Below are 13341 nucleotides of genomic sequence, written 5' to 3'. Positions count from 1 at the left end.
CTATTGTGACTTTTTGTATCAATGGCATTAATTAAGCATGGGAGTATGCAAAAGACAGACTAACTGCTATAAAGTATTAAGTAATGTGTGTGTTTTATAAGGGAATAATATAGTATCGTCCTTATTTGGCTGGTAATGCGAGTGCTTTTAGGGTTTCTCATTAAATTGCTCGTCTGCCGTTTGAATAAATAATGCAGTAAATTAAGTAACTAGAGCTCAGTACTCAAAATTCACATAAAGTACAAATGTACTTGGCACTTTCCTAGACGCACATGCACTCCGGAGCGAGGTAGACTGAGTGGCAGTGGGAGGAGCTGTAGACGAAGTCGTGTGCGGGACATTGGAATGATTTCATTTACTTGCAATCAATGAAATTGCACTGATGCAATTTCGCTGGGCCAAAATAAACAACAACTGGAATGGGAAATGGCAAAAGTAACAGTTGCAGTAAAAGCAACTTGCAACTTGCCACTGTTGCAGGAATGCGGGTGCGGGTCGATGCTGTCTGTCTGTCGGTCTGTCTGACGGTCTGTCTGTTCGTCTGTCCCAACAGCACCCAGCGCGACGTCAATGTTTGGGTCTCGCGGTCTGCAGCCAGGAATTTCTCATATTGCAACCAGGACATTTCTGGCTAGCAGCACGTAACACCCGGAGGGACGCCGGAACCAGGAGCAGACCACACGCAGCGGCTGCTCCAACTGCTGCCTTATGGCTGTCTTATGCTGATAGTTCACGCGCTGCCATTGAAGTTAAGATTGGGGGATTGGTTGTGACAGCCAGCAGAGAGATTTGAGAAAAATGTCAGCTTGCTTCGAATCGAAAAATGAGCAGGAAACGTAGCCAGGGTAGGTGAGTGCACGTTAGCGGTGCGTTGAAACACTCAACTAACCATCAGCTTAATATAACCGCAGTCGAGGGCGTGCGACGCATCGTGCCTCGTACGAGGAGGAAGTTGAGAGCTCGCCACAGGCAATGACTGTATCGACGACTGCCGCTGAGATGGTACCTACGGATGCGGAGGACCGCAGCACTAGCGAACGCCAACAGGAGCTGCCTATGATTCCGCCAACGTCTGTTATCCTGGTGGCTGCAGCGACACCTACTGAAATTAATGATGCGGAGGCCAACACCGATCCGGTGGGCAATGCTAAAAGAGGCGTCAATGATAACGCTAAAGGCGCACAAAGGATAGTTCATAGTCAGGGCGTTCAAACAAGGAGATCCTCTTCCATCTCCGATTTCTACGATAGAGAAGAGCCGCTAATCACTAACAAGACTAAGGTATACAAAAAAAGTAAGTTTCTTATATTTCCGAATTTGTGGGGAATACTTCATTTGAAAGCCGTTTAGAGATGCACTTGAATACTTTGGTTACGCTGCTCCACCGGAATGAAATGTTTTACTTACGTTCTTTGTTAATAATTCTTTATTTTCATTGCATTTAGGAGCTGCAATACCAAATCCTGCTGCTAATGAATCGGATGATTCGATCTTGGGCCAAGCCGCTGCCCCTTTCGGACCAAACAACGCATACACACTGCCCACAAACGATGTGACAGATTCGCCCAGATCCGATTCATCGGACAGGGCAAAGATATCCCAGAGTACCAGCAGCGTTAATTACACCAGCAGCGGCACGATAATTATCACCGAAGGGGAATTGATGGAGCTCGATGCAATCGATTTTCAGCTTGGGAATCTGCCTCCACGCTTTAGACTGCAGTCTGGCCTGGCCTTCGTAAGTGTGTGAGTGGAGCACGGTAATCGGTCGCAACTGATATTCGCTGGCAATTCCCTCATAGATCTATATGGCGATACCGCCGGACGGCGGCTTTGGCTGGGTGGTGCTGGTACTCAGCTTTCTCTCGCAGCTTATTGTGGATGGCATCGTTTTCTCCATTGGCATACTACTGCCGGCTATGGAGAAGGACTTCCAAGTGCACACCTCCGAGGTGGCCCTGTTGGCCAGCATACAAATTGGATGCTATTTCATGGGCGGCGCTTTCTCCAGTGCGCTGATCAACAGCTACGGCTTTCGACCGGTGGCTATGCTGGGCGTGGTCATCTCAGCGTTGGCCTTGACGGCAGCCAGCTTCAGTCCAAATTTGACTGTTATGATCATAGTCTACAGCGTCATTGGTAGGTATCGCGAGTGGTTCTATGGTCTAACACCCAACTACAAAGACCGCAGTCGCCGCAGGTGGACCCGGACTGAGCATGATATGGGTGAGCTCGCAGCTCATCATTGGCTTCTACTTTGAGCGGTATCGGGCACTGGCCAGCGGCTTCTCCTGCTCAGGCGCTGGTGCTGGCATTTTGATTTTCTCCATTACTAACAATTTACTGGAGCAACAAATCGGCTGGCGCAATACAGTTCGGTGCCAGGCCGTGTTCATTTTTCTTCTTTTCTTTGTGACGTTGGCCTATTTGGAGGTGAAGCCATCGCCAGTGGGCGTGGTTCATCGTTTTCCGGACTTGAGCTCCAGCTCATCTGAGTACTACGGCAATTTCTATGTGCACAATTTTCTAAGCGAAGACCTCTCCACGAGGAGATCCCATCCCGTGTTAGATACCTTCGAGCCAAACAAGAAAATGACCAAGCGAAAACGCTGTACGAACTTTATCTGTCCTTGTTGTGCCAAGCTTGATGATGACGCCAAGGCCGATAGTCCTGAAGTGAACTATGTGGTACGCCCAGATCCCATGCAGCGCGATGATCTCTTCTATACGGGACCCATTGATTACGACAAGCCGCATCACAGGGAGCAGTTTGATGGCAAGGAACTCGAGCTGGTTGGCACCGAAACACATGTAAGTGGACGACATCAGTGCCCTGAAAGGGATTTCAACACGTTCTCCTTTCAGCTGCAAAGTGCCGCCTATGGTCTACACAATATACACAATTATAACAGCACCAGCGAATCGTCTGAGTGGAATTCCGCTTCCGAAGGCCATATTGGAAGCCACCCGAACACTCACAGGTACCCCGCAAGCCCCATTTCTCTGCAACACAAGCGCTTTATTACTCGCAAGTCAAAGAATCGTTGCTGGATCCATCGGAAGATTATAAAGGCCATGAATCGTCTGTTCGATACGCATTTGCTGAAGAGCTTTGAGTTCCGAGTGCTACTGGCCTCCGCTTTCTTCTATCCCATGGGCTTCAATATACCCTTTCTGTATTCCAAGATGCGCACCACGATTCCCATAAAATATGCTCAGATGATTGGCCCAGCCATCGGCACCTCCAACTTGGTAATGCGCATTCTGTGCGGCTTTGTGGCCTATAAGCTGAGAAACTGGACAAACTACATCTGTGGCGGTGGCATGGTCCTAGGTGGCATGGTGGTCTTCATCAGTGCCTTCTTTGGCAGCGATTTGGTCTGGTTTCAACTCTTCTACGGGCTGTGCTATGGCGTTGCTCCAGGTATCATGCTTGGACTGAAACAGCTCAGAGCACACGTTTGGCATACTCCGTTCACAAGATAAAAGGTTTGACTGTCTAACAGGACTATTTGGCTATAAGCGAACAATCTCTGCAAACAGATCTTCGCTCATTGGCTAACAAGCAACAACCTTTGCTAGTCATAATATTCCTTTATTGACATTGATTTGGTCTTACCCACTTGACTGCAGCCAGTATACCCTTTTTGTAAGCTTGTGAACGGGGTATATCCAGACAGTCAGCAATCTTGCGGAACACATATTTTCCCCTCTCCTTGTCTGCTTTCAGCTGTCTATGCCACGCTGCGCGCCATCATCTATGTGCGGTACTTGGGCCTCTCGAGGCTGACGACGGCCTTTGGCATTACCAGCTTGGTCATGGGGGCAGGCGTGTTCCTAGGCACATCTCTGGGTGGCGTTATGGTGGAAAAAACAGGCGGTTTCATGGCGGCGTTTATATTTTCCGGCTTATGCATAATACTGTCCGGAATGCTGAAGCTGATTTTGCCGCTGCTGATCAAATACCGAAACAAGCGGTTTAAGAAAAATACGGGCTTTGTTTGAAGTACAGTTTACGATGCATTAGTTTTATTAGTTATTGTTGTTGCTTCTGTTCTTATACCTTGTTGTATTTTACAAAATATTTTATGCACTTGCACTATTTGCTTGTTATTCCTGCCTTTGCATTTCTTTACACTTTTTATGTCTGTTTAATGTCTAAATGGATTTATTTTACATTTTATTGGCTGCTTAAGGTGTGCGAGCTGCTTGGGCTTTTGTTACTGAACTCAATCGGAATAACTTTTACTTTACATCTTATGGACTGGCTCTAGCTATGCTTCTCAAACTGTTTGGCTATCAGCTCTCAGTTATTTCTGTTTTGCTAAAGACATTTCCAGCTCGAACTCGCACGCGCAATGCCTGCTGTGTGTCTCTCGAACCGCTTAATTAAGATCAGAAATTCATATAGCTATCAAAGTGTTGACCATTTTACATTCAAATTGTGTTGCTTTCAAACTGTTCCAAGGGCTTTCAAACTATTTGTATCTGAACTTGAGCTTAAATTATTTCATATTACCTACGCTGGGCTGCTCAAACGCTCAAACGCTCAATCAATTAATGCGACTGTCAAACGTTACTTTTATTTTGGTCTCTAAGCGCCTGTTAAACTGTTTTTTCTTTTTAATAAATGAGTTGTAATGTCTCTTCTTACAGTGTTTGTTCTTTTTATGTTTTGTCGTGGCTCTCAAACTGTTATGTTCTCCTCACAGTTCTGGAAACTAGATTTTCATCGACTGCAGTTGTTTTTCTTTGACTTTTATTGTATTCTGTTAAAGTTTAATTAACTTAGTTTACATCTAATGTTAGCTTAATTGCTGTGCACACACACACACAGAGTGTGTGTTTGTATGTTGTTTTTGGTTTTTATTTTTACCTTGTTTGGTTACGCAAATGTTCACGCTTTGTTTTGGGTTTTTGTGTTTTTGTTTGGTTTGATTTTTAGTCAATATACTTTGATATGCGAGGGCGGTTTAATAAAAAGCCAAAGATATCGGTTACAAAACGCCTTAAATGAAGAACTAATTTTACATTAATTGTTTTTATTATAAATATTTTGTTAATATTTACTAAGCCGCTCTCGCATCTTCGCTTCGAATCTTTAATTTGTACGTCTACTATAAAGATTTTCTTTCATTTTTTTTTTGGTTTTTGCTTTTTTCTATATGTATATATATATGTTATATATATATATATATATATATTTATATATGACACATATTTTGAAAGATTTGCTTGATTTGTTTATACATTAAAATTAGCTTAAGCAACTCAATTAAAGAACTTAACGACAATTTATTGAGAATTTATTTTTCTTATTAATTTTCTTTCGTGTAAGCCAAATGTGTGAGAGTTTTCTTGCTTCATTTGTTTTCTTTAAATCCTTTTTGTTTTAATATTGTCAGTAGTCTTCGGTTTCATATGCAATTTCATGATTTTCCTTTTCATTATTTCTCCGTTTATATCTATATATGTCGAAAATGTTACTGTCTTCATTTGCGTGCACTTTTAAAATCAATTTTCAATTTCGTATCGTAATCTAAATTTAAATTAAAATCGCTCAGCAGTTGTTGGGGTTGTGTCTCTGCCTCTCTCTGGTCTCTGGTCTCTGGTCTCTGCCTTCCACTTTCCATCTCCCTCTTGACTGTTGTCCACAAAAAGCAATTCTTACGCCTTAAATTAAAATTATATTTCTATGGCCTGTGCTGGAGCAGAGCGCGTTCATGTGTCTGAGTCGGACCTGCAGTCATTATTGAAGAAATTAAATGCATATTTGAACACAATTGAGTACATTGGGCATTGAGGGCGGAGTGAGTGGACAGGGGCCTAGGTGAAAGGAGGCGAGGTGGGGGATTGTTCGGCACTTACCAATTAAAATAGCTCTGCGGCCCGTGACAGTTGCGCTCGGTGCCACACCATTTGGACTGCTGGAGCGCCGGGCAGGGCCGGCCCCCGCGCTTGCCATGCTTGATGACTTTGCGATATCGATGCATCTCGCCAATGCCGCAGCTCTTGCTGCAGGCCGTCCACTCGGACCAGTGGCTCACGCGGCAGTCGCGACGCCGCTTCGACGCCGCCAATGAAGCGCGACGTCGAGTCGAGCCAGTTACGGAGCCTGATGCAGCGCCTGAGCCTATGCGTGCTGTTGTGCCCGACCCAGCAGAGGCGGCCGAGGCTGCAACCTTTGCCGGGTAGCTAGTCATGTTTTTGTTGGCCGCATCGTTGCGTCTGTAACTGCTCGCAATGCTCTGCAGCAGTGCATGCTTATCATTTTTGGGCACCACATTGACCACGCCCGACTGTTGACTGTTGTTGTAGCTGTGGGTGCGAGAGAGAAGACACAAACGGATTGCAAATTAATTAAATTGAATATACATAAAATCGCTATTTAAGATAATATATGTAATAATTTCGATTTAATTACTAACAAGTCTTAGTACACGTAAGGCAATTGAGCTTATTACTAGAATCAGCATCAGATCAGAAAGTTTTATGAAGGCTTTCGACGTGGTAAGCCTGAATTTGATATTAAATAATAAAAAGAATGCTTTAAAAAATATAACTTTAGTTTCAGTTCGGAGTCTTACCCTTTAAACAAAATATTTAATTATTGTTTAATATATTAACTATTTGAGGTCAATGATATACAGTCTACCAGGCACACTGTATACAGTAGAATCGGGTATTCCTTGACATCATGAGACGTGTCTAAGTCTAAGTGTTATTTTTGGATGCTTTTCAGACGCACTGAGCGAGCACAAATTGCGCATAAAATAACATTTACTTGGCACAGTTTGATGCGCTCGTCTAACGGTAATTGCCATAAATATGATCAGCGCAAATTGTTGCTAATAACACACTCCCGCACACACACACATGCACACACGTGTGCAGATACGCTGTGTGCGCTGTGCGGGACAAATTCTTGACTCTGGCGGAGAAAAAAGTAATGTTTGTAATTTCAATTTGGGGAATTTTCTTCATTACTTTTCCCAGGCAGTCGACAGTCGGAAGGCAGCTGGGGCCTTTGGCGACAGTGTTTTCGACGCTTTTCCACAGTTTTCTTCGCTGTCGCTTTTGAGGCTTTTAAGTCTGCCGACTCGTTTGGACTCTTTAGTCTTGCGCTACACGTTTTCAATATTTTCGCCAATTTACTTGGCATTTTTGCGGGCCCGACCAAAAGGCCCCCACCTGCTCTTTTGATTTCTTTTTTCATTATTATTTGCGCGATTTTGCACGGCATGCACGCGGCATGTGTATGCAAATAAACGAAAAGTGCAGGAAACAAAACACGGAAGCCGAACAGGAAGGAAGGAAGGAAGGAAACTGACGGCGGCACAGCAAACGTTGCCTTGCCTTTCGCTGCCCTGACCTGTCCCGTTCCGTTTCGTTCCGCTCCGCTCAAAGGCGTCTGCCTCGCTCCACGCAACAGACACACAACACAGCGGGCGAACTGCAAAAGGCAAATTTAAATTGAAATTGTCTACAGCTGACGTGCTGAAATAAGAAACGCGCACAGCGCAAAACACCTTGCAACAACATGGCGTATACGTAATCTCTCTGTGATGTGTAATTCTCGCTGTGGGCGGGCGTGTGTGCATTAACGCGTAAGCTAACACAGCCTTATATATTCTGAGCTACTTAACGCAATCATAAAAGCAATTCAATCGATTTACAAGCAAATTCTTAATCTAAGCCAAAATGCTTCATACATTTTTGGAATTTGTCAATGCCAATTTAAATAATATAATATTAAAGGAGTTTTAGTAAGGGTATGAATAAAAAAAACCTAAAATAATTTGCTGTTGACAGTCGATATATATCTTAGAGCGGAAATTCCTATAACAGTGCCCAGATAACATTCTGTTAATATTTCTACTTCAGTTACGTCCTCAGCTCTCTGACCTATTTGAGGCTTCTTCTATGCAAACTATGCATATAAAAAAGCATAAATGCTTTTATCTTTTAATAACTTGTAATCCGATTTCGCCAGCTGCGAGTTTAACATATGTGATCACAGTTTATGATCTATCACCTTTATAGTTTACAGCGAGTCAATTAGCTGCAAGCCCTCTGAGACCACAGTTCACTGAAATAGGCAGTGCTTTGGGCGATATCTTTTTAAGTTTAGATACCTTTTCCATAGCAACAACGAAAGTGCGCTCCAAAAACTTAATTTATTCACATTCGTAAGATAAGGATATAGATATAGAACACATATAACAGAGAGGGATATAGAGATACATATATATTCACACACGCAAAACGTAACTAAGTCTATATTATGATACAACAACAAACTTCCGGCTGGGTGTAGACCGTGGCTGTGGGTCTTGGTGGTGCGTAGGTCTCCACAACAACTGGAGGTGGTCGTGGTGCAGCACCCACAACAATTGGAGGTGCGCCAATAACGACAGGTGGCGGAGCGAAGCCAATGCCCACGCCTATGGGCGGGGGCCGAGCGCCAATGTTGACATCCACATTAACATTTGTGCGGCCGGGTGGCGGCGGTCCAGGCCGAAAGCCGGGCCCGGGCGGCGGGCAGTGCACTGGGCCGGGCCCATAACCGCGTCCTGGTGGTGGCATCGCACAGATCCTCGAATGTAGTTCCGCGGCCGTTGACTGACCGTTGACTGAATGCCGTCAAGTGTTTTTATCGCAATGGTCATTCGCTGTGAAGATACCCCTGAGTGGACAGACTAATTAATTATCAATTACGCTTTGCCAGCGACGGTGATTTTGTTGCCCCGCCGATTAGATAAGTGTGCGGTGGCAGCGGCTTAACTTCACATGCTGCTGATAAGACTGCTTTGTCATCGATAAGCGATGACTATGTGGCCACAGCGGAAGGAATGTGACCAAAAATAAGCAACTAAAAAAAACATTTTGAATACTAAATCGAGAACTGAAACAATCTTTTTCAGAGATTTTTTGACAGAGCCTACTAGAAGCTTATGACTTAACAGAAGAATGTTCTGCAATCCTAACAGAGCTATGACTGTTAGTTTACAGCGGAAGGCAGCAGCAAGTCTTATAACATTTTAACTAACTTGAAAGTTGAAAGTCAACGTTGAGTAAGTATCGATGGCTCGGAAAGCCTGACTACATTATGATGTATTAACAGTTGCTTATTATGTTTTAAATTAGTGAATAATATAACATAATATATAATAATATAATAATATATAATATAATATTCATTTCTTCTTTGACGACTTTCTCATTGTTTTACAGACTTAAGCCAGCCAAACTCTTCAGATTACCATTTAAAGAACTTCAAAGATGTTGCTAAGCAGTTGCTGCTTAGATTATGAGGCTCCAATGTAAACAATAAACTGGGGTACACATTAAATGTCTTCCTCCCCCTTTATTTAAAAGATTCTACAAGGGTTAAGTGAGCTTTTATTTGCACTAATTTATGGCTTTGCAGTTTTAAGTTTAATCTCCTAGCAAATAACGCAGCAGCAACGCTTCTTTACTGCCTGCGAGACTGCCCCACTAGAGTCCGTACTGACTCTGTAGGTTTTCCTGCGTGTATCGTTGTTGTCCACAGATATTGCACCTACGAGCAGCATGGGTGGTGCTGCTGGTGGTGCAGCCTGAGACATTGGCCTCACTGTAATAATCTCCATTTGACTGACAGCAGCTCTTGACGGACTGGCTGCTGCTGGAGTAACTGGCGCTGGTGGTGGCGTGGCTGTTGCTGTTGGTTGCATGCTGACTACTGCCGATCTCTGCACCACCCACCCGGAGCTGTTGATTGCGGATGGTGTCTGCTGCGGCTGCTGCTGAACTGGTTTGGGCGCTGGTTGCTGTGCTGGCAGCCTTACAGCTTGCTCGGTGGTTGCAGGTGGTGGTGCCAGTGCAGACTGTTGCAGTTGGGCCTCAATTATGCGCGCTGTTTGCCTTACATTACCCTGCGACGATGCAATGTCTGGTTCTACCTGAAGTGGTTGACTGCACGTGGAGCTGGTGGGTGAGGGTGGTGCCTGAACTACAGGTGGATTCAGCCGTACGGTCGATGCCCTTGAGTGTTGTGGCGAAGCATCCAAGTCTGTTAGCCATTGTATTTGTTCCACTTCGTCGGTGGGCGTTAGATATGGCGGCGAGCTATCTGGCAGTGGTGGTGGCAAGCTTAACGGTGGTTCAGCTTGCTTATGCTTATGATGATGATGATGATGCTTATGTTGCTGTTGCTCTTCTAGCTGCTTATTTTCCATAACATCCAACTCATCGGTGACATCAGTTATAGTTAAAGTTGTGACCTCCTCCTCCGCTCGATGATGATGATGATGATGCTTGTGGTGACGATGCTGATGATTGTGTTCGCGTACCACTGGCGTTGCCGTCGTTTCGATTGTGGTTGTATCTATTGATTCTGTTACTGCTGCACCACTTATAGTTTCTGTGCTAACTTCTTCAATTCTCATGGTTGTTCTTGTTGTTGTTGTTGTATTTTCCATTGTAGTATTTGCACTCGCGGTCCGTTGTCCGATGGGTGTTCTTTGTGTTCGCTAACTAAAAGTCTACAGTCCCGACCCCGTCAATTTATAGTCTAATGTTTATGTCATAGCAAATGTATTTTTATGCCACAAATCCATACATTTAACTGATAAGATAGTTGCCAAAACTAACTTTTTAGTACCTTCAACTTTTTTCTGCTGGGTTAATACAGTTTTCTAGCTAAATTTGTCTCTTAACTTTAAACACTTTAATCACTGTCTCTTTTAGCTGCCACCAAAACAAAGTTCCTTTGATCTAAGTTTGTATATTTATTTATATATTCTTGAATTTTGTTATTGACTTACAAATAAACTGAATCTTAACATAATACAAATGGGATTATTTGCAATGATTTTTAGCTTTTATTTTATAGGAAATGTAGATCAAACTTTAGCATTCAGATCTATCTTTCATATACAAATTGATTTGATTTGATTTGGCTTGATATTTAAATTTATTCTTATAAAAATATTGGGTTGAAATTAGTTTAGCCTCGTCTTTACAAGAGTATTTAATCGTCGGCTTATTTAATTGGATTTTTTGTTTCTTTTTGTTAATTTTTAGCTTATTTGGCAACTATTTGATTTGGCATTTGTCTCTGGCTCCTGTTGTGGCGCTTGCTGTGGGGATAACTTCTCTCCAACTTTACCTTCCGCCTTGTTGGCTTGCTGCTGCTGCTGTAGATTAAGCTCTGTAAATTGCATTCAGCTTGGATATGACTTCCATTTGTATACCTATACTATATATTTAGATCGGGTGTCTGGCTTACTGTTGCTCTTCTGTTGTTTTTGGCGTTGTCGTTGTGCATTGTTTGCACTCGCTCCGATTATCACAAGTGTCGTCGGTGGTATAGACATGTTTAGTATTTGTCTGGCTGATGTTTTGGTGTGGACGCGGCTGACGCTACTGTTGCCATTAGCAGGCACTTGCACCACTTTTATTAGTCGCATAAGGCAGAGGCTTCGCCGTCTGATAAGATATTAATAGATACTTCATACCTGTCCACAGGCTTGTTTCCTATGCTCTGCTTACTAAAATACTGTAATTGATAGCCCAATGACGTCATGTGCTTTGGGCAGTTGCAGAGAATGTAGAACATATTCTTCAGAATATTCGCTCGATTGACAAAATTGATGAAATTATAGATAAGTGTACAATAAACACAATTTGTATTCTATTGTGGACTAATACCAATTATATTTATAGTTTCTGTCTACGCTTATCTATGTTCTCTTCAAGCAATCTATTGTTATATTCTACCTCTTGTTATTGAAGCGATATCAAATATCTAGTTCCGGCTTTTTCAAATATAAAATAAATTATTTATAGGCAAAAGCAATTCATTTCACTAGGAATTTGTGTGCTTTATCTATGGCTTCTCTCGTTAAATTTTAGTTTTATTTCACTTATTTTCTATGAAAATAGTTGCTTAAATATATTAGATTAAGCTTAGTTCATTTAAATTGCTATTTGATTCTTCTTTCATTTAAATATTTTACAGTTTACTTCACTAGATTTCGTTTTCAATGCTGGCTTAATATCTAGAACTCCATAGTCGTGCCCTTCTCTGGCTTTATGTCTCCCTTATCTTGGCTCTTCGGATGCCTTTACATCAGTTTTGATCTGTCTTATTAATATATTACTATATAGCACAGCTCCACAATTTCTTAGCTTCTGTTCCGTATTCCTTGTTTTTCTCTAGCTCAGACTTAATCAGGTTGGCCACTATAAATTTTCGTCTACTTTCTTTTGCTTACTTAACATTTTCTTCTTTTCTTCTTCTGCATTTTCCGTACTTTGCTCTCCTTTTCCCTGTCTTTGAAACAGTTTCTTGTACCACTTCTTATGTTTTTTCGTCGCTGCTGTGTCCACACCTTTATTGCATTTTTCTGTTAGCTGCTGCTTTGGGGTTTGTTCAGCTGCTAATTTGATATGACTTTAATAATTGAATATAGTTTTTCTTGCAAGTTTTAAGCTCACTTTTCATCTGCTGCATCTCGCGCGTATATTGGCGTTGCGGCAGCACTTGCAGCTGCTGTTGATGCTGCCGCATGTTGCATGCGCTGTTCATAGCAATGAGCATAGTAGTGCCTGCTATTGCGTACATGCTGTTGCCGTTAAGTGTTGGGTCGAGTGTGTGCTGTGGGTGGCTTTTGAGTGCTTCGGCTTTTATAGACAGACGCAGAAGCGGAGGCGCGCGCGCTCTGGCATTGATAAGATTGCGAGTAATTACACTGTCCGAGCAGGTTTTGGCGCTTGGCATTGCTTTGGTTGCTTTGGCGCTGTTGGCACTTTTGTCAGCTTGCCAATTGCTGTTGAAGCCAGGCCACGCCCACGCATGGCCAACGGCACTTTAGCCAGCTGGCACTCAAACACGTACGCAGTCGCCCTCCCACTCTCCGGCCAGCCCTTGCGACGCCTGCTGCTTAGCTCCAGCTTCGGCTTGTCATTAAATATGCAGGTTAGCAGTGCCAATGGTGCCAAAAATCCACTCGAGTTGCACGATGCTCGGTGGGCGTGGCACACTGGATTAGTTGTCGTTTGCGTTTCGCATCCTGCACGTCGAGGACACTGTTGTCTATGTCGCGTTCAAATTCACTCTTAAGTTTTTCTAGCACATTTCTATACCCTATAGCCGTGGCGAAGGCCTGAAAGGTGTATAAGGCACTTGCCCAAGACAAGAAGCTAATGAGGTCAATAAGCTAAGGAGGGCATTCCAATCATTTCTTGTATTTCTTATCATTGGACCTCAATTTAACTAATATTAGCTTTGATTTCCTGTTGCTAATTCGTGTCAAATAAAATATTTCTAAAGTAAATATATTACTATATTTCAAT

At 43.0% G+C, this 13341-nt stretch overlaps 4 protein-coding genes across 6 annotated transcripts in view; 1 reads left to right on the top strand and 3 right to left on the bottom strand.

The window, feature by feature from the left end:
- Window positions 1-782: 782 nt before the first annotated feature.
- Window positions 783-5147, top strand: LOC111592122. Of its 2 annotated transcripts, none has more exons than XM_023304157.2 (7): window positions 783-849; window positions 912-1294; window positions 1446-1738; window positions 1803-2139; window positions 2201-2811; window positions 2866-3424; window positions 3731-5147. In XM_023304157.2, exons 1-7 carry the CDS (start codon window positions 824-826, stop codon window positions 4003-4005), a joined length of 2484 nt encoding a protein of 827 aa, XP_023159925.2. In that variant the 5' UTR covers window positions 783-823; the 3' UTR covers window positions 4006-5147. The 2 variants fall into 2 exon arrangements, with proteins under 2 accessions (XP_023159925.2, XP_023159923.2); XM_023304155.2 differs by having other exon boundaries at window positions 2192-2811.
- A 172-nt stretch (window positions 5148-5319) lies between these two features.
- The window catches only part of LOC111592186, a 59985-nt gene continuing 51963 nt past the window's right edge, over window positions 5320-13341 (bottom strand). Inside the window, exons 5-6 of the mRNA XM_023304252.2 lie at window positions 5869-6318; window positions 5320-5740 (exon numbers count right to left, since the gene is read on the bottom strand). Of these exons, the coding sequence (XP_023160020.2) occupies window positions 5722-5740; window positions 5869-6318 (469 nt within the window). The 3' untranslated portion in view covers window positions 5320-5721. The remainder of the gene's footprint in view (window positions 5741-5868; window positions 6319-13341) is intronic.
- Window positions 10945-11631, bottom strand: LOC111592188. The gene is made up of 2 exons (XM_023304255.1): window positions 11273-11631; window positions 10945-11194 (listed from the first exon to the last, which is right to left on the bottom strand). Exons 1-2 carry the CDS (start codon window positions 11451-11453, stop codon window positions 11064-11066), a joined length of 312 nt encoding a protein of 103 aa, XP_023160023.1. The 5' UTR covers window positions 11454-11631; the 3' UTR covers window positions 10945-11063.
- On the bottom strand, window positions 12058-12632 carry LOC111592187. 2 transcript variants are annotated; one of them, XM_023304253.2, is made up of 2 exons: window positions 12484-12632; window positions 12058-12425 (listed from the first exon to the last, which is right to left on the bottom strand). In XM_023304253.2, exons 1-2 carry the CDS (start codon window positions 12608-12610, stop codon window positions 12229-12231), a joined length of 324 nt encoding a protein of 107 aa, XP_023160021.1. In that variant the 5' UTR covers window positions 12611-12632; the 3' UTR covers window positions 12058-12228. The 2 variants fall into 2 exon arrangements, with proteins under 2 accessions (XP_023160021.1, XP_023160022.1); XM_023304254.2 differs by having other exon boundaries at window positions 12058-12422.

Source organism: Drosophila hydei, unplaced genomic scaffold (genome assembly GCF_003285905.1).
Source record: "Drosophila hydei strain 15085-1641.00,03,60 unplaced genomic scaffold, DhydRS2 tig00000060-arrow-pilon, whole genome shotgun sequence".
NCBI lineage: Eukaryota > Metazoa > Arthropoda > Insecta > Diptera > Drosophilidae > Drosophila > Drosophila hydei.
Note: the sequence above shows the minus strand (reverse complement) of the source record. Positions and strands in the feature narration are given on the sequence as shown.

What these genes read in the sequence shown, in the direction of transcription:
- LOC111592122 (XM_023304155.2), top strand. Translation starts at nt 824, where the DNA reads ATGAGCAGGAAACGTAGCCAGGGTAG. An exon ending in GACTAAGGTATACAAAAAAA is followed by an intron (nt 1,295 to 1,445) that starts GTAAGTTTCTTA and finishes CATTGCATTTAG; the next exon opens with GAGCTGCAATACCAAATCCT. An exon ending in TGGTTGGCACCGAAACACAT is followed by an intron (nt 2,812 to 2,865) that starts GTAAGTGGACGA and finishes TTCTCCTTTCAG; the next exon opens with CTGCAAAGTGCCGCCTATGG.
- LOC111592188 (XM_023304255.1), bottom strand. Translation starts at nt 11,453, where the DNA reads ATGCGACTAATAAAAGTGGTGCAAGTGCCTGCTAATGGCAACAGTAGC. An exon ending in AAAACAACAGAAGAGCAACA is followed by an intron (nt 11,195 to 11,272) that starts GTAAGCCAGACA and finishes TGCAATTTACAG; the next exon opens with AGCTTAATCTACAGCAGCAG.
- LOC111592187 (XM_023304253.2), bottom strand. Translation starts at nt 12,610, where the DNA reads ATGTACGCAATAGCAGGCACTACTATGCTCATTGCTATGAACAGCGCA. An exon ending in CGAGATGCAGCAGATGAAAA is followed by an intron (nt 12,426 to 12,483) that starts GTGAGCTTAAAA and finishes ATATCAAATTAG; the next exon opens with CAGCTGAACAAACCCCAAAG.